At 37.9% G+C, this 19,855-nt stretch overlaps 1 protein-coding gene across 3 annotated transcripts in view; it reads right to left on the reverse strand.

Moving 5' to 3' along the window:
• Nucleotides 1-19,855, reverse strand: part of TNNI3K (TNNI3 interacting kinase) — a 308,994-nt gene that overhangs the window by 74,131 nt on the left and 215,008 nt on the right. For all 3 annotated transcript variants that reach the window (XM_044383733.2, XM_057310556.1, XM_057310557.1), the window contains 2 exons: nucleotides 16,871-17,003; nucleotides 3,912-4,021 (listed from right to left, as the gene is read on the reverse strand). In XM_044383733.2, the coding sequence (XP_044239668.1) occupies nucleotides 3,912-4,021; nucleotides 16,871-17,003 (243 nt within the window). The remainder of the gene's footprint in view (nucleotides 1-3,911; nucleotides 4,022-16,870; nucleotides 17,004-19,855) is intronic.

A 19,855-nucleotide genomic window follows, 5' to 3' on the forward strand; every position in this document is an offset into this window, starting at 1 on the left:
TGAGCTTAGCTCCTATGCCATCTGTCTGCCTCCCCTGATCCCACTTCATTTGGTTAAGCGCCTTTAAGGTGAGAAGAGCATCTATGCCAACTTCTTGCACAATAACTTTATTCTAATTGACAGTTCCCTTAGTTTTGTAGACCAGGTTGGTTTTTTTTTTTTTTTTTTTTATCTCTTGGTAGCAATCTTTATTTTTTCTTTTCTATGCTTTTTTTTTTCTTTCTTTTTTTTAAAGCACCTTTGCCTTACGGCAGACTGCTTGGCTTTGTTCTCTCACTGCCAACAATATCCCTGATACCTAACGGCCTTGGGAGTACTCTGGTCACTAGCTGATTCTCAGAAGGCAGGGATGACAGCTCTCCTGGGCTACTGCCTCTTTTCCATTTCGTATATCCAGAATTTCACCTTCTTAGGACGTTGTTTCCTTTGAAGTAGTTCTCAAGTTTACCCTTGCTCCTGAATCCCCATGGTAACCATTGTAGTCTTTGTGTTGTAATCAACTGGATTAATGCAATAGCAGCCCAGCTGGAATGCTCTCTGACTTCAGTGTCTTTGGTTTCTGTTTCAGCCCACTAGCTCTCTGCCTTTGCTGGGCACAGATCGCCTGACGTGCTTGCTAAATGCAAAGTCCCAGGCTCCATCCTAGACATTTTGATGCAGTAGCTTTAGAATGGGGCCTCAGAATCTTTGTCTTGAGAAATATTCCTGGGTAAACTGGAGTATGTAATATGCAGCCCGCACATTAAGAAACAATGCTCGACTATCCCAATCACACTAGAAGATAATTCAGTGCCTGTCTCACTATAGGAACCACGTATAATTCTTTAAGTTATCAAATCTTTTCATACCAAATTCACATGAATTTTCCAAAAAAAAAAATTACTTTCATCATACTTCTGCACTGCTTTAGAGACAAAAACACAATTGCCTGGAATCTCATATCCAACTTCCCTATCCTGGTTTCCAAAGCTTTCCAAAATCTGATCTAACAGGACTTTTTCCACCTCTCACTGTTTTCCAACCAGCATTTTCCATTTCCTATAGGCCGCTGTTCTCACTGTCCTCTTCTATCTTTGTAGGTCTCGACTAAGAAGACATATATAGGAGATAATAATGTGGTTCAAATTCAAGGAGTGAGGCAAAGACAAATATGAAAGAAGGAATGAGTAGTGAAGTTGATAACCTAGAAAGCAAGGACCGGGAGAGCATGGTGTTGGTGTCTCAGATCTAAAGATGAACTTGTTTCAAATGATGGTGTAGAGATCTAATCCCTCAGTGGCTACAATGTTCTCATAACTAATAAGTCCTTCCCTTGTGTCCTTTCTCTCAGTGAATTTACACAACTTCTCTTTGCTTGGACTGTTTTTCTCTCTCACCAACCCCCTTTATTCAGCAACTCCTAATTATGCTTGTGATCTCAGTTCAAGTGTCACTTCTTCCAGGAAGCCTTTCCTGACCTACGCTATCTGTCCTTCACTGGCCAATTCCTTTAGTACGCATTCTCATCTAATCTTGTTTTCCTCATTTTGGTTTGTAACTATAAAATCATGTGTTTACTCAATTAATCCCCGTTTGGCTACTAGGCCTTACTGAGGCTCCATGGAGAGCACATCTCCACTGAATCCCCAGCACTTGTTCCTGGGGCTGTGTATAGTAGAGACTCAATAAATCATTGTCGAAGGAAAGAATGAAAACTAGCCCATTGTTTCCCTTTTCTTCACCACTGAGCCTACTCACACAGTGAAGACCTTACTGGGCACTGTGATGATGTCGCGGGCACGTCACATCCAGCAGCTCAACTTCATAATGCTGAGATGGAAACCACAGCTAAGCCAGGGCCCACCTGACTGGCAAGCCCAGATATGGCTGGCTAGTCAGAGACTTTGCTTCCTGCTATGCTTTTCCCCCATCCTTCTCCCTGAACTGCATTCTCAGAGCCCAGGCCCTGGGCTGATTGGTTTTGCCACCTAGCAATAAAACTTTCCCACTAACCGGGGGTGCCTGGGTGGCTCAGTCGTTAATCGTCTGCCTTCGGCTCAGGGCGTGATCCCCGCGTTCTGGGATCGAGCCCCGCATCAGGCTCCTCCCCTGGGAGCCTGCTTCTTCCTCTCCCACTCCCCCTGCCTGTGTTCCCTCTCGCTGTCTCTCTCTGTCAAATAAATAAATAAAATCTTTAAAAAACAAACAAACAAAAACTTTCCCACTAACCACTTGATTTTGGGGCTCTTAGTATTTTTTTAAAACTTTAAATGTACCGTCCTTTGGCCCTAACCTGTTTCTCTTATTTCCTAACCTGTTATTTGTGACATCCATTCTACCCCCAAGAGGTGCTTTTAGAAGTTGCTAATAACTTGCTTTTGTCTCCAAATGGAAACTTCCAAATCACGAAGCGTCCATTAATAAAAGCAAAAGGGATTTCCTCAACTGTTTTTGGTGCTATACTTTATGTTATACACACCAAAGAAAGAAGGAAATTCCAGATTAGCTTTTTTGATACACTTATTCCTAGAAAATATGCCTGAGGTTCATACTGAAAAATAAGGAAAGCTTTTTCCAAACTATTTTAAGTCATAATTTTTAAGACAAAATATTTTTGGACACTGAAATTCAGACGAGGGGTTGGAGGCTTTGATAAGCAATAGTGGTACTCGTTCATTTACTCAACAAATATTTTTGAACATTTATTAGGTATGGTTCTAGGTGCTGGGGTTATAGCAGCAAACAAACAAAACAAAAAAGTCCCTGCTTTCTGGTAGTGAGAGAAGATTCAACACCAATAAATACGTAATCTATCGAATGGGATGGTCAGGAGAAGAGGTTATTTCTTTTGAGACTACTCAGTCCACGTGCCTTAATAATCTTTATTTTTCTTCTTAAGAGTCTCCATGTACATTTGGAGGATTGGGTGATGACTTGGTTTGGGTTTTGCCTTTAGAAAAAAGAAGTGGGGAACTTTGCTTTTTCTGCTCCAGATCTGGACTGGGCCTTATTCTATTTCTCCTTTGGTGAGGTACTTCCTGGGTTAACAACAGTTACACTTTTGTGAATTAATGTGAACTAATTCCCTCTACTCAGAGCAGAAGAATCAATGTGGACTGATGTCAGAACACAAGGATTTCAACAGACGACAAGACATGCTGGCAGGGAGAGTCTTAGACCTTGTACTAAACCATGTTATCAGGAGAGAAGTTGTGGAATTTCCTCCTTTGTCATTCTCTGAGAACAAAGTAGACATCAAAATGCCTGGCACAGATAAGAAGAGTCCTTTCCTGTAGACAAGAGGTCTGAGATTTCATTCTGGGATCATATGAGTGTAACTCTTAATATTCTTAGGTCTATGATCATATTTAAATTTTTTTTCACTGTTTACATACCCCCCTTTACTTACTCCTTTCATAGCATCGATCCTTCCATCAGTGCTCTCAACCACTTTATCACATAACCACTTAAAGATTTAGGGAAGGGCTAGGACTAGGCCTTAGGCCTCCTGCTTGAGCCAGTGCTACTAAAGACCACTTGTCATGGGGCCTTCGCCTGAAGGCCTGCCTCATAGTGAAAAGCCAACACAAATCCATCTTGTGCCAAACTTCTTTCTTCAGAAAATGACTAAGTATGGTTCAAGCGTAGTTAATAAAATTGCAGCTGAGATGAGACTGTGAGTCATCTGTCACACCCTGGTCTCTCTTTTGCTAATCAGTTATGAGAAACATTTCAAAATCAGAGAGCCGCGGCAAAGAAATATGAGATACTCAGACTTCTTGAGGCAATTAGAGACTAAAGAGCAGAAGGCAAATCAGTCTTCCTGCCTTGACAGTCTTAAAATACACACTGAAAGTAGACTTTGGAGTTACACTATTTGTGACAGATTTTGACCATAACACATTTTCTAAGAGGAAATAAAAATTACTCACTTCAGGACATGCATTCCACCCTCGCATCAGCAGAGACGATATGGGCTTGGGGATGGAATAGCCAATGGGAGGTCTGATATGGTGGTAAGCCATGTCAGCTGCAGCAGCCGCTATGGACCAAATGATCATGTCAGTTCCGACAATTCACATAGTTACTTCAAGAAACATATGAACAGACAACAAAAAGTCATCAAAAATCAATCTGTGCAACATTAGCAGAGATTCAAAGATAGCTCTATGCTGGGTTTTTTTTTTTAATGCTTCAACAAAATGTTGGATAATTTGATACTATAAGTTTATCTTTATAATTGACCATTCATTCAGTTGTTCATTCAACAAATTGTGAGCCGAGGGAACATAAACAGGATCAAAGAAGCATACAAAAGAACATACAAATAGCAACCAGTTTGGTGTGTGTGTCTGAAGTACAGGGTATACATGTGATGTTATAGGAAGTAAGGACTGAAAGGCAAATTGGACCAGACTGTACAATGTTGTAAATCCCAGGCCAAAGAGCTTATACTGTACTTAGCAAAACATGGGGTGCCACTGAACTCTGCAGTTCGGAAAGCACCTCTATCACTTGGGCAAAATAGACTATTTTTTAAGCTTAAATACCTTGACTGGTTACAAGAATATTGGGATTTTAAGATTTAATATTAATAAAGTAGTTATTATTTGCTAAACTTTGTTAGATACTTCAAACCCATCATTTTAGCTAATACCACCCCTTGACTGATCTCCTTAGTGTTACCTGTCTGCTTGGATTTCTGAATATTGCTCGTCTCAAACTCCTGATTATGGTGTTGTGATTCTTGGAACTTCGCTGTAGATTTCTGACTGTTGTATGTTTCCCTGTTCTGCAGCCAGTGACTTCTGTCACTCTCTTGGAAACCAAATTCATAGCTACTTTTATTGAACATATTTTGTATCGGGCAACATGGTAGATACATACATAAGCTTTTTCAAACCTCCTAACAATCATTCAAAGTAGGTATTTCTCTCTCTCTCTGTGTATGTGTGTGTGTAACAAGTTTTTAATTTGTGAAAAAATTAAATATAATTAGTGATTGGTATAGCCTCTCGTTCCAGATTCCATGCTCTCTTCAACCACTTCACGTTGAAAATACTTTGTAAACAACACCTGAAGCTCTTCTTAGTCCTCAGAAAAATTGCTCTGCATCAGTGGGAGGCTGAAGTCCCAGGATGTTGACTTCCTATCTTCTAGGTTGTGATGTCATCAACATCTGTTTGTACCTTAATAACTTTTGTGATATGACCTACATAACTACTGCCTCTCCTACACTAAGTTTGCTCCAATTCACTTCTGTTTATAGATCTACTAATTTAGTGAAATTATATGTAATGTAACTTAATCAACATTTTGCTTTATGGATCAAGTCAGAATTATGATCTAACTTTGACAAATGTAACATTTATACCTGTTTTCTGTAGAATTTTAGAAACATAATTAGAATAAAATCTTATTCAGAAAAGACAATTGTTAAAATATTTTGAGTATTTCTTATATATTGTTTCTAACATTGAGCTCATGCCCAATCCAATATATGATTATGTTATATTTTTCCTCTAAATATCAACATTTTCCCAAGTTATTAAAAGTTGAGGTTAACACACTTTTAGTGACTCTATATTCTGTATGATTTACTTAATCATTCCTCAATTTTAGGTTGTTCAAATTTGGGCATAAACTCCAAAGTATATCTTCTTCAATATGGCTTTCCCAGTTTCACATACTATGATATTTGAGGGCTGAGATGAACATGTCAAAGGACATAACTGAAGACATTTGATACATACTGATAAGCTGTTTTTCTAAAGTATTGGACTAACTCATACTCTCAGTCGCCAATGTGTGAGAGATTTTTCATTACACCTGCACCAGTATTAGGCTTTCTCATTTTATGAAAGCTTTTGCTAATATGAGAGGTAAATATATCAGCTCATTTCTTGTTGTTTAAATTTTGTTCTTTGATGAATAGTGAGGCTTAATATTTTCCCAAATATTTATTGGTTATTTGTATTTAAAATTTTAAATTCATTTTCTTTGCCTGCCTGGTATTTTGATATTTCCTTGCAAGAGCAGTTCTAATTGCACAATGGTTCCAGGTTGAGGGCAGAGTCAGGAATTCCATTTCTGCTTTTGTTTTCAATGCCATTTTAGAATATTTGCATTGCTACATTTGCCAACGGTTTCTAGCCACCATCAACAACAGTTATAGTTGCTGACACTAAGAAAACAAAGAAATAATAGACCGTCAAAACGTAGTTAGCAAACTTAACATGACTTAAAAATGTATCTTTTGTGTCACAAAAAACTAGGTGTGTTAGGTTTCTCCCATTGGCTACTCTTGACTACTTTTAATTCTTTTTGGAATGAGGTAAATAAATAAGCAAACAAATTAACTAATGCTTAATGATCATAGATCTTCAAACTCTACTTTTTCACCTTATGACCATTTGGATATTGTTGAGCTGGTGCAGTGATAAGCACATAAGCCAGCGTAGTGAACACATTTAAGCTAATTATACATATCCTAATGGGTGGGGAGGGACTATTCATAAAGTGAGTTAAACTCAGATGCAGGTGCCAAATGTCTCCTCTGAAACCTTTTTAGACTCTGATATCAAGTCTATAAAGTTACTTGTTTGCTTCTTGGCACTGTGTCTAGAAAATCAGTTTAAGATGAATGATATTTAATTCTTCATTATTCAAAGTAGATTCTGCAAGGCCTTGGCATCTCCTTCTCCCTTTTGCTTTGTGCATTCTTGGCAGTGATACTACTCATTACCACCTCCGCCAGAAAGTGGGCAATGCAACATGAGGGGTCATGGAATTGAGATTTGTCACCTTTGAGATTACTTTGTCAGTCTTGCCTAAGTGGCCATGCTACACCAACAGCTGGGAAATTTTCTGGTATTCCAGATTCAGGAAAGAGAGTGTCAGCCCATTAATCAAATTTTTTACCTTGATTGCTACATAAAATATATTAAATGATGTATGTACATATTGGTTTCTACTTTTACAAGTGAAACTTTGGTATTAAAAGAGAATAAGGCTAAATTTAAAAATATCAATAACTATTTATTGAGCACCTACCATTTCTTCAGCCCTGTGACAATTACCAATGATATAGTGAAACTTGTAATCTAGATTTTAGAGTAGGACTGTCTCATAGAACTTTTTACAATGAGGGAAATGTTCTGCAATGTTCAACATGGTAGCACGCGCCTATTAAGCACTTAAAATGTGGCTATTAAGCACTAAAAAGGTGTGACTGAATAACTGAATTTTTGCTTCAGTTTCAGTTAATATAAATTTAAATTTAAATAGCCATGTGTGTCTAGTAGCTTCCATAGTGGACTGCACAATTCTAGAGCATAGATTTTTTCCACTCTCATTATCCTGAATGAGACTTAAACAAGATTTTGTAAGTCAGCCTCAAAAGTTTATATAACCATGGTATTGATTTGTGGATTCAAGTTCCTTATTGTTTATTAATACTTTATCAAGAAAAAAAGGATATGACTAGAGATCGTCAACAGGCATTCAGAACATGTGATAACCTTCATTCACTTATTCATGTGATCAAATGTACCGAACATTCCATGTAAATGCTTGATAATAAGCTAAGAAAAACATAAAGTGTTAGGCTTTTTACTAAAATTTGGTAAACGGATGAGTAATTATTAAAGAGATGAATTACTGGACTGGAAAGTCCCTGCTTTTTATGTCAGTCGCAAATTCAGAGAGGTGATCCCTTTTTCCTGAAATGCTCTTTCATACCCTCTTTTCCTACGTTACATCTAGTGTCCCTTAGGTCTTAGCTTAATGAACTGTCTCTGGGTGCCTGTCCTATGTACTCCCACAGCACCTGGTACTGCAATAGCATATATTACATTATACTGGATTGCCTATTTATTCTCTTGCCTCTGTAAATAGATCACAAGCTCCTTGATCTCAGGAACTGTATCTTTCACCATTGTATCTCCTGTGCTTAGCATGATGACAGGAAATTAGTAGGCACCCAACTGATATGCACCAAATGAATCAATAAATGAGGTAGTTCAAAATATGATTTCACTGGAGATAATACAGGTCATGGTATAGACGACTCAGTAAACATTTATTGTACAAATAAATAAGGATTATGGATTAATGCCAATTAATATCTTGCTCATTATTATGTCTTTAGGACAGAGCATAAAGCCTAGTCACCAAGAAACACTGTAGGATGACTATGTTTAGTTTAATATTAAATTATGACATAATTAGGTACATTACTGAGATCTGGTAGCATATGTAGCTCATAGTCTTATCTTTTTTTCAGAACATTTGGGAAGGGGCTTCTATAAACTGAAACAATATGACAATTAAGAAATGCCCTTAACAAGGAAATTTGGGGACCTAATTTCCAGTTTGGCTTTGCTTTTAACTCTGTGAGAGATCCTAATTAAGCTAATTTGCCTCTGTGAGTTTTAATTTTTGTCCATGTAAGATGAAACAATGAGGACACATGTAATGGCGATAAGCATGGGCTTTGGGGATAAGGAGCCATGCACTTAAGTCTTTTTTTTTTTTTTTAAAGATTTTATTTTTATTTATTTGAAGAGAGAGAGAGACAGCCAGCGAGAGAGGGAACACAGCAGGGGGAGTGGGAGAGGAAGAAGCAGGCTCCCAGCGGAGGAGCCTGATGTGGGGCTCGATCCCAGAACACCGGGATCACGCCCTGAGCCAAAGGCAGACGCTTAACGACTGCGCTACCCAGGCGCCCCCATGCACTTAAGTCTTGACGTCCCTCTTACTAGCGTGTGATGTTGAGCATATATCTTATCCTAATAGAACCTAAACCACAGGTTATTGTTAGAATTAAAGGAGCTAGTGTACAGAGAGCATCTGGCACATCGTTGGTTCTCAATAAGTGTTTGCTGCTGTTGCTGTAATTATTATCATCCACTGATCCCTTTTAGTCTGAATCGAGAGAACTGGATACCAAAAACATTGTGTATTTTCTGTTCTGTTTGACCAGAAGTCATAGTTCCTTTTGAGGTTTTTTGGGAGTATGAATACCAAGTAAAAGATTGCATTGAGTTACTGCAAATTACAAGGCTACAAACCATCTCATCTGTCACCAGCCCCAGCTCATAATGTAACATGGCCACTGTGCAGAGGATGTCTATGCAGCTCTTCATGGTGAATTTAATTGGCTACATTGCTTGTGGATAAATTGGTAGTAGATTCTGAATTCCTAAATTAAGCTATCACTCTTATGTTTTATAAAAATAAATCTAGGCATTCGTATAAAGAAAGAGCAATAAAGTACAATATTTTACTTGTAAGCTTTGACTAAGATAAAACTGCTAGGATGTTTTTTATTTGGTTTTATTTTCTTTTTTTTTCAGTTTTGATTGTGTGTATGTGTGTTTTAAAAAAACACAATTGATTCTACCTCATTGTTTTTATGGGTTGGGCTGTGGTGAAACAAAGCAAATGCGGACCACTCTCCCAGCAAGAGCTGAGACACATTCTTTGTTAAACTGACACTTTTCAATGATGTATCACCAGAGCATATAGCATCTGAGAGAGACCATGAGATTGCAATCTTGAGACTGCACTAAGAATGGCTTAATTTTTTAAACCACATCCCATTCTCATTACAGACTGTCAGAAGAATAGATTAATTTGCACCAGTGTCTATTCTCATTGCAATCTTTGTCAGTGTAATGAAGTATTGGAATGTTAATATCAGCTATGTTCATAGAAATATCACCATCCATTGGACCGATTTGATCTTTCCAGTGATCTGTGTAGTGATTGGCTGGCTCTACTCTTCTCAGTGATAAACTGATGAAGATTAGCACAGCAAACACAGGATTTCAGAACTTTAGTTCACTCCTATTTTCTTATCACTTGTCAAAGTGTAGTCCACATCATCAGCGTGCTTATGCCTTTTAAGGTTATTATATTTAGGATGCCTTAGGGTCCTAATCATATATGGAGAAAGAACATAATCATCTAATATTTAAACAGGGTAGCAAACACAAATGGCTACAAATATGGGATCCTGTGATATAACCGTGTCTCTAAATGTACTTAAATTCTTATTTTTTTTACAATCATATGTGAAAGAAAAAAAATTTGCAAGCCATATTTGGCCCCAATATTACAGTTTGCAACTCTGAGTTAAAACCTCAATATGAAGTCTCACCAAAATCTGGCTAGAATGAATTGGCAGATGTTCTTAATTTGCTGCCGCATCCGAGACTTAGATACAGCTTGGCATTAAGGAATCCCAGGACACAGAGTTGAGTCTCCTTGTGAACCAGCTGGCATCACATAGGAAAAGGAAAACAAGAGGCTTTCTTCTTTGGCCTCAAACTATAATCTGAAAGTGATCCACAAAATTTGGTACCTGGTTATAAGGGAATGGTATTGGATAAAATACATATTGATGGATTAATTTATCCTAGATGTCTTCTTTAGTTTTTCATGATATATCAGAGGAGACAGACCCAGGAGAGGCATAAAATCTGGGAAGCAGGTGTTGGTTTCTTTCTCTGAAATGTATCCAGTACAGCTCTTGTTTGCCAGGTCATACCAGCTCCTTTTTCATCTTGCCTGGTTCTTCTCTCTCTGCTTGGCTTCACACCTTGGCTTCTTCTCTCCCTAATCTTGTCACTTCTCTCACAAATCTGCTTTCTCCCTGGATCCATCATCCTCCTGCTGGCTCAGCCAGAAGCCTGGAAGTTATCCCTGACTCCTCCCTCTCCCTTGTGCTCCCACCTCAACCCGTGGGTAAGTCCCATTCAAATTTCCCACAACCAGCCTCTCCTAAGCCACAACCCTAGTTAAGGTTTTATACATTCTTATCTAGACAACCTGGTCTCCTCGACCCTGATTTCAAGCCTCTTCAATCCAGACTTTGCTTTGTAGCAAGAGGGAGCATTTGAAAACAATAATAGCATTGTATTATTGCCCTGCTTAAACTCTTGCCGTGACTTTCACTGTGAACACACAAGGCCCTTCACCACCTAGCTCTAGGTTGACATTTACAGCATGTGTCTTGTGATGGATTCCCTTGTATTCTCTGATTCATCCCTGCTGAATTATTTGCGTCTCTCTCATGCCTCTGCACCTTGCCACTACTGCTTTCTGTTGGAACTCCTTCTCTACCTCCCCACTATTTCTCTATTTAATTAGTTTTCATCTTTTTGAAGTGCACGGATCATCTCTTCTCAGATTCCTTCTCTGATACCATCTTCCCATTTTCCACGGTTTGGGCAGGAGACTCCTCCAGGGAGCATCTTTAGCAGTCTGCTTCTGTCTAGTTGGGACTTAACCTCTGCTCTGTACTATGAGGGCTTGAGAAATGCCCTATTCTTTGTTTTCCTCTTAACTCTAGCACAGTTCCCAGCCAGAGGAGCACTCAATGATAGCCTAACGAGAATAATAATAGTTAATATTTATTGAATGTTTCCAATTCCCAGTCACCATTCCAATCTTTTGAGGTAGGTCCTATTATTACCCCCATTTTAAAAACAAAGTGAAGTATAGCTAGGTTAAGTACCTCGCATACAGTTACAAGGCTCATGTTCTTACACATTATGCTGATTCTCTTTAGCCCATATGGTGTTAGCCTGAAAAATGCTTTCTTAAAAGTTGAATCAATTGCCAACATTTAAAAACCTTTAGACTTTTTCTTTTTTCTTTCTTTCTTTCTTTCTTTCTTTCTTTCTTTCTTTCTTTCTTTCTTTCGAAAGTGCATGCATGGAGGCATGAGGGAGAGGGAGAGAGAGAGAATCTTCAGCAGGCTTTACACCCAGTGCAGAGCCCAACACGGGGCTTGATCTCATGACCCGAGGTCATGACCTGAGCAAAAATCAAGAGTCAGAGTCTTAACCGAATGAACCACCCAGGTGCCCCAAACCTTTAGATTTCTACACAAACACACAGAGATTATTTTATATGGTAACAATGAGCAGTGATCTCTGCATTCCTGCATGGCACTATTTGGCTGGAACTGGGTAGCAGCTATTCCCCTGGAGTCAGAGCATGTGATTTCCTGTCCATCACACTGTCTTGTGTAGAGCATTTGCCTATTTCCTCCTGCCCTTTGGGTATTTGGTCTCAGGTACCCATCGAATGCTGGATGTGATGGCTTTTTTGGTTCTTTCTAAACCTGAGATTATAAGGTTAATTTGAACATATCCTATGCAAAAGAGACTCTAACTTCAAGTTCTTAATGCATACCCATCACTTGCATAGGAATCAATGCCAATCTTTGTGTTCCACTTTTCTATTTCTCCCAGGAGATAGGGTACTACTAAATCCAGAAGGATGAGCCGTGTGTAATGTTGCTACTACCATAATTGATAATGCTGTCATACATTGTAGTCATGGATTTGTTCCTCTTTGTAAATGGCTAATATGTAGCTTATATTGAATCTGATGCTTCACATAATTTATTGCTGAACATATGCTAGATTGCCTAACCAGTGCAATGATATAAACAGTCTCATTTCTTGATGCATGGTCACTGTCCAACTTTAAAAAATTCAACATCTATCATAAACCAACTCTCTTTCCAATAAAGTACTATAAATTCTAATATCTGGGATATTGGAATCAAGTTATTCGTAGGCAAGACTTTTAACTGTTTGATTTTATAATATTCTCTCTCTAAAAAGGGTAAATATTTCTGGGGGGTCCGTGACAGAAGCGATCTTATCTCTTCGAAATATTCACTGTATAATTAGCAAGGGATAATGAAGTAAAGAAAATTCCAAAACTGTATGAGTAAAATATGATAAATACTATAATAAATGATGACTTGGGGCATGGAGGAGACTGCATTAACTCAATATTAGAGAATTACAGAAGATGTTTTGGGAAGAAGTGATATTTAAGCTAAGATCTAAAAATTAATTAGGGATCATATGATGGAAAGTGAGCAAGAATGTCTCAAAGAGACTAATGTGTGCAAAGACAGGGAAGTGAGATGAAACAAGCCATGTTGGGGAAAAGAAATAGTGCCCTGTGGCTGGAACATAGATGAGAGACTGGAAGTGGCAAGAGGTAGACCTGGGGAGGAAAGAAGGAATGTATAAGTGTGAGGCTTTGTAGACTGTTTCAAGAAACTTTGTTTTTATCTTAAGAGCAAAGGGAAAACATTGGAGATTTTAAATACCGGAGGCCAGATGATCTAACTTGAGTTTTCAGAAAGCTAAACCTAGCTATAGTATGGCAACTGGTGAAAAGAAGATGATGAGAAAACCTGGAGATGAGGACACCATTTAAGATACCATGCAGAATTCTATGCAAAATAAGGAAGTAGCAGTGGAGAGGAAGATAAGTGGAAAGATTCAGGAGATATTTAGAAAGTAGGACTGAAAATAAGGAAATGAATGAGAACAAGAAAGGAAGAACAGGAGGAAAAAGCAAAAGAAGAAAGAGAAGTCAAGGATGACTGGAGTTTTTATATGGGCTTTCTGGAGACGAGTGCCACACGAATATAGCATCCTAGGAGGTCCTGATCTTGTGTTAGTTACACTTTGCCCTCATCTCTCATCTTAACAGTTGCAGAGAGTGTTCAGTTTACAAAGTTCCGTCACAAATATCATTTCATCTGATCCTCACAGTAATCTTTGTGGAGTCATCACCAACTGCATTTCCAGAGGAAAAGTTTATAAAAGGGCCAGAAGAAATGGGACACACTGAAGGAAGCAAAAGATGGCTACAGTGGCTGGAGCACAGGACATGAAATGATCTGAGCAAGGTTGGAAGTACAGAAACACGTAGAGTGGTGTAGGGCCTGTTAATAACTTTGAGATTTAATCCTAAGGACACAGGAAGCCATTGGATGATTTTAAGCAATAGTAACATAATTGGTTTTATGTTTTTTAAACACCATTCCAGTAGCTCTATAAGGAGTGGAGAGGAAGGGCGGCAGAATGAAGGGAAAGAAGTCAAATGGCTATTGCAGGAGTTATAGTGACAAAAACAGCAGCTTTGACTAGCATGTTGGTGGGTGAAATTTTGAGAAGGAGATAGATTTGAGGTATATATCTCATCACTTCTGTTTTTTGTTCATTTTTGTTCATCAGTCTTTGCTTGTGCAAGAAGACAAGAAAAAGATATAAAAGCACATACAGATTGAAAAGAAAGTTTTATTAACAGACCACAAAATCATCTATGTGGAAAATCTCAAAGAATGTAGAAAAAAGCTACTTGAATGAGTAAGTGAATTTAACAACTTTGTAGAGTAAACTAGGTTGATGTTTAAAAATTAATTATATCTCTCTTCTAGCAAAGAACCACTGGACATTGAAATTTTAAAATACAACATGTATAATAGTATCAAACACAAAATGCATAGAGATAAGTCTAAAAAAATGTGCAAGGTTTATGCCACAAACTACAGTCACACTTATGACAGAAATTACAGAAGACCTAACTGAAGGGAAGGCTATACCATGTGGACTGATTGGCAGATTCAGTATGCTTAAGTTGTCAGTTCTTCCCATATTGATCTAGAAACTCAGTGTAATCTACCCAAAATTCCAGTGGGCTCTTTTTTTTTTTTTTGGTAGAAATAAGTTGATTTAAAAAATTTACATAGAAAAGCAAAAAGCCTAGAAGAGCCAAAGCAGTTTTTATAAAGAAGAACATAGTTGAAGGATTCACATAACCTGATTTCAAGACTTAACTGTAACCTTTCAATATAATATGGTATTAGTGTAAGGGTAGACATATATCAACGGAACAGAGTCCAAAAATAAATACACATATATGGTGAATTGATTTTTGACAAAGTACCAAAATAATTTAATGGAGATAGGAAAGTTTTTTTCAACAAATCATGCTGGAAAATTAAACATCCATTTTAAAAAACAAATTTTTTTACGAAGAATTTTTTAAAAGATTTTATTTATTTATTTGAGAGAGGGAGAGAGAGAGACAGAGAGCCCAAGGAGGGGGAGCTGCAGAGAGAGGGCTGAGAAGGGAGCCCAATATGACACAGGGCTCCATCCCAGGACCCTGAGATCATGACCTAAGCCGAAGGCAGATGCTTAACTGACTGAGCCACCCAGGCTCCCAAAAAACAAATTAACAAAAGAATAACAAAAGCTCATACCTGTGCCATTACAAAAAAAAAAAAAAAAAAAAAAAAAAAAGAACACAAATAGATTTTATAAATATAAAACCTAAACCTTTAAGAGTTCTATAAGAAAACATAGGATGAAATCTTTGTGGCCTCAGTGATGCAACCGTATTTTAGAAAGGATACAAAAAAAATGTGATTTAAAAGTCTGATAAGGTATACATCATTGAAATTAAAAACTGCTTTCAAGACTATGAAAAGGCAAGCCACAGACTAGAGAAAAATACTTTCAAAACGCATAGTAGATGAAAGACTTTTACCTAGAATCTAAGAACTCTTACAAGTAAATAATAAGGCAATCTGAACAAACACTTTACCAAAGAAAGCGGTATGAACACACATAAGCATGTGAAAAGATTATCAACATCATTAGTTGGTAGAGAAATATAAAATAACCCTACAATGATATACCATTACATACCTACCTAAATGGCTAATATTTTATTTTAAACAGGCTTTAAAAAAAAGTCCTGGTAAGGGTGTGTAGCAACTGGAATTCTAATCCACTGCTGGTGGGAATCCATAATGGTACAGACACCTTAGAAAAACTCTTATCATAAGATCTGGTAATCATCTCTTACATATTTATTCAAAAGTAATAAAACCATCCACACAAAGACCTGAATGGTTTTAGTTATCTTATTCACAGTAGGCCAAAAATGAGAATAATTCAAATAATCATCAACTCGTCAATGCATAATTAAATTGAGATACATCCACACAATGGAATATTACTCAGGAACAAAAAAAGAATGAATTATTGAAAATCAACAACATGATTCCATTTTTAGGACATTCTGGAAAAGGCAAACCTATAAAGACATAAATCAGATGAGTGATTGTTGGGGGCAAATTTCCAGTCTAATGGTGAATACAAATAAGTAAATGGAGTGACAAGACATAAAAGCAGCTTAAATAAAAAGAAGAGACAGATGCAAATAAAATTTACCTTAAACTTCAAGTATGTGTATATTTTTCATGTGATTAGATTCTGTACCTTTACAGTCTACATGTACACAGAGTATAATGTATATTATCACCAAAAATTAGGCTCCTACTCACAAAGCCCCATTTTTGGAAGGTATCCATTTATGTAATACAAAATTACTAGGAAAAGCAATTCTCTTCTATAATGTGAGACAAGCAGAAAACAGTCCTTATAGGTTATTTTTATGTGTTGCTACTTTCAGCTCACCCTTATATACACAGTAAAAAGGAGCATCTAGAATCTAATCTCAAAAAATAAGTATTACAATGTCCACATTATTTGCACCCACCAGCCATCTGACCATAGTCATTTATTTGCTTGTTTTATTAACCACAGATAAATCAACGCCTTAAACTTTAATAAAATATACCTACGCTTCTGTGTGCCTGTGTTTAAAAATCACACAGGTCATTAAGTTTTCTGGATTTGGCACATGCTTTAAAACATATTGAGGGGCGCCTGGGTGGCTCAGTCAGTTAAACGTCTGCCTTTCACTCAGTCATGGTCTCAGGGTCCTGGGATTGAACCTTGCGTCCCTCTCCCCACTGCTGTGCTCTTTCTCTTTTGCTCTCTCTCTCTCAGATAAATAAATAAATTAATAAATAAATAAATAGGATCTTTTAAAAGAAAACGAAACAAAACAAAACAAAAAACCAAATTGAAATTGTTTACTTAATTCTCATCTTGCCAACCCACCAAGAGTAATAATTTTTAGAAAAAAGTGTTTCTTGAAGTCATGAAAATGCATAGAACTCTGAAAAACAGAGACACTTTGCAGGATGCCTTACCTGGCTTAAGATGAGCGAATGGAATTTCACCGGTGAGAAGTTCCCACAGACATAGAGCGTAGCTGAAGACGTCAGCTTTGATGGTGTAGCGCGTGCACTGCGTGAACACCTCAGGAGCCATCCAGCGGAGGTTCTGCGTGTCCAGAAACATCCACAAGTCACTCACCAAGTGTTTAGTTATTCCATTGTAGAACAGTGCTTTTCTTAGTAAGGATTTAAGTGTTCTCCCATTGCTCTCAAAAGATATACACATAAAATAACATTGATTGCCCTATACTGTGCAATAAACTGGTGTGTTTATACATAAATAGCAGGTTTACTATTGTTGCTCATTTTTACAAATTGCATTTTGTAAATCATTGGAAGATCATGAGAGTCATAATTCTTCCAAAAATATTCCAACAATATTAATCATCAAGTAGCCCTGCATCTTATAAAATGATGATCACGGCAGCAGCATTTTCTGTTTACTTCTGAGCATCTTACCCCTAGAAGCCATACAAGCTTCTGAATAGCCAATCACGACTCATCCAAGAGCTCTATGCCTCCCTGGGGGTGAATCACACACTGTGGGAGGCACCTTTCCTCCTTTAGATCTTCAGGTTGTAATTTAGGAAGTCACTAAATTAGACGCATAAATAGTGCCTTCATGACTGAGGAGAGAAAGGACCTTAGGGGAGTGGCCAGAATATTCCTATAAAGCAGATATCTTACTGGCAGGATCACGTCTGTCACATCTCCTTTGTTTGCCCAGTTGTGTTATTTCTGAATGCGGTTTGTGCAATAAATATCCCAGGAACAAAATCTAGAAAATGTTATAATTTTCTCTGTACAAAGTTTTATATTCATGTTTGGATGGCATTATTTACATTCTTCTCACTTGCAGTTATGTATTTTTTTGGTTTTAAATATAAGTTTCCATTCTGGGATGCAAATGCATAATTTTGGTTTATTTGTGGTTTAGGGGAAAGAGCACTAGGTTTCGAGTCAGGAGATGAAAATTCCAGTTCTAGCTGTACCACTGCCTGTTTGGGCAGCTCTGGACAAATCTCATATGCTTCCTGGACCTCAGATTCCTCAAGGGTAAAACAGAGGAGGCAAGCCCTTCCAGCTCTAAAACCTCACGATCCATAACCTTATAAATGAACTTCGCCAAACACCTTCTTTCTTTGTATTTCCACTGAAGGATACCAGTATTCTTTTATTGCTCTTCCTGAAATTCTATGCAGAGCTGGCTGCTGCTAATTCTTTTGAAGTGTCTACCTTATTTTGAAATCGTGCGTAATTACAGCATTCCAAGAATATCTCTATTCTGATTATGGTGCTTATATGCAATTCTTCCCCACGAGCTTTCACACTCCAAATAGCCTCCACTTATGTAGCAGATGATACATTGTGTCACAACATTGCGTAAGTGGAAGCAGGCATACAATGTGCCCATTTTTCCACAGGGGAGCAATAGAGTAATCAGCCAACTTACACAAGGCCACATAACTAGTAAGACACAAAATAGCCTTCAAAATAAATCTAGAGTAGTGCTGTGCTTGAAGACTACACTGGTAGGATAAAAAAAAAATTACTTGCTGTTGGTGACATTCAATTCAATTTCTTTCAACAAAAGTTTATTTAGCCACTCTGGATGCATTTTAGAGTCTCCTGAGGAAATTTTTTTAAAGATACAGGTACCCAAGATTAACCCCAGGCCAAAGAAATCAGCATTTCTGGGGGTTAGATTCAAGTGGCATACTTTCTAAACGAGTTTCTGAAGTGATTCCAATGTGTAGCCGGGGTTGACAACCACTGATTAAGCTATCTCTATGTCCCAGGTCTGTGTGTCCTGTCAAAAAGAGGACTCATTCTTCCTACCTCCCTTACCTCATATCTTACCACTCTCCTCTTGCTCACTCCACTCTAGTCATTCTGTTCTTGAACACACAGAGAATTTTCCTGCCTCAGGGCCTTTGCACTTATTGTTCCCTCTGTATTGCCCCTCCCCACACATGGATGACTGGCGGTCAGGTCTCTCGTCAAATGTTATCTTTCTCTCTTGCCCTAAATGGCACCCCTACTACTACTCTCCATTCATATGTTGTGCTTTGTTTTTAGTTCATAACACTTATCACCACCAATAGATATTCTGTTAATCTGCTCAGTGTCTCTCTCTTTCTAGTAGAATATTAGCTCCATAGGAATAAGAAAATTAATTTATTCACTGTAATATCCCCAGTTCCTAGAAGAAAGTCTGGCATCTAGTAAGTAGTCCATAAATATTTGTTGGATGAATGAGTGAAATCTAACTGGGGAAACCAGCATGCATAATCCTACTTACAATACAACATGGTCCATTATGTGGTTCCTGCCTTCCTCTCTAACTCATCTCTCACTCTCTCTTCCTCACACAGTGCATGCCAACAATGCCAACCTATTTGAAGTTCCCCCAGGAAGTCTGATATTTCTTGTTCTCCACTATGACTTTGCTCATACTGTTGTTCATTCTACCTGCCACTCCTTTCTGTTTTCGCTACACCTAATTTACTCCCATTCATCCCACCTGAGCTCCCATGATGCTTTGTCACACCTTATTTACCACTGAATTTCCAAACTGCTTTCAATCTATCTGCTTATTACCATGTTTTCCCTATTAGAAAATGAGCTCCTTGAGATCAAGGACTAAGCTTTTCTTTACATTTTGCATTTCTGGCCCTTTGCACAATGGCTGGTACACGGTAGGCCCTCAATAAAAGTTTGTAGACTGAATGAATAAGAGTTTAAATTAGCAGTGCAAAATGCACAAAAGCACAGACAGAAAAGTGCATGGGGAGGAGGCATCAAATGTTGGGGAGGATGTAATGGAAGGGAAGGCACTTAAAATGGGTAAAATTTCCTGGGCCTTGCAAGATGAGTAGACTCCTTTTAGGTGGGGTGGAGTGGAGGGCTATCCAGGCAGAGAAAACCACACTAGCAGTGTCACAGGAATATGAAGGT

This window comes from Ursus arctos, unplaced genomic scaffold (assembly GCF_023065955.2).
Source record: "Ursus arctos isolate Adak ecotype North America unplaced genomic scaffold, UrsArc2.0 scaffold_12, whole genome shotgun sequence".
Lineage (NCBI taxonomy): Eukaryota > Metazoa > Chordata > Mammalia > Carnivora > Ursidae > Ursus > Ursus arctos.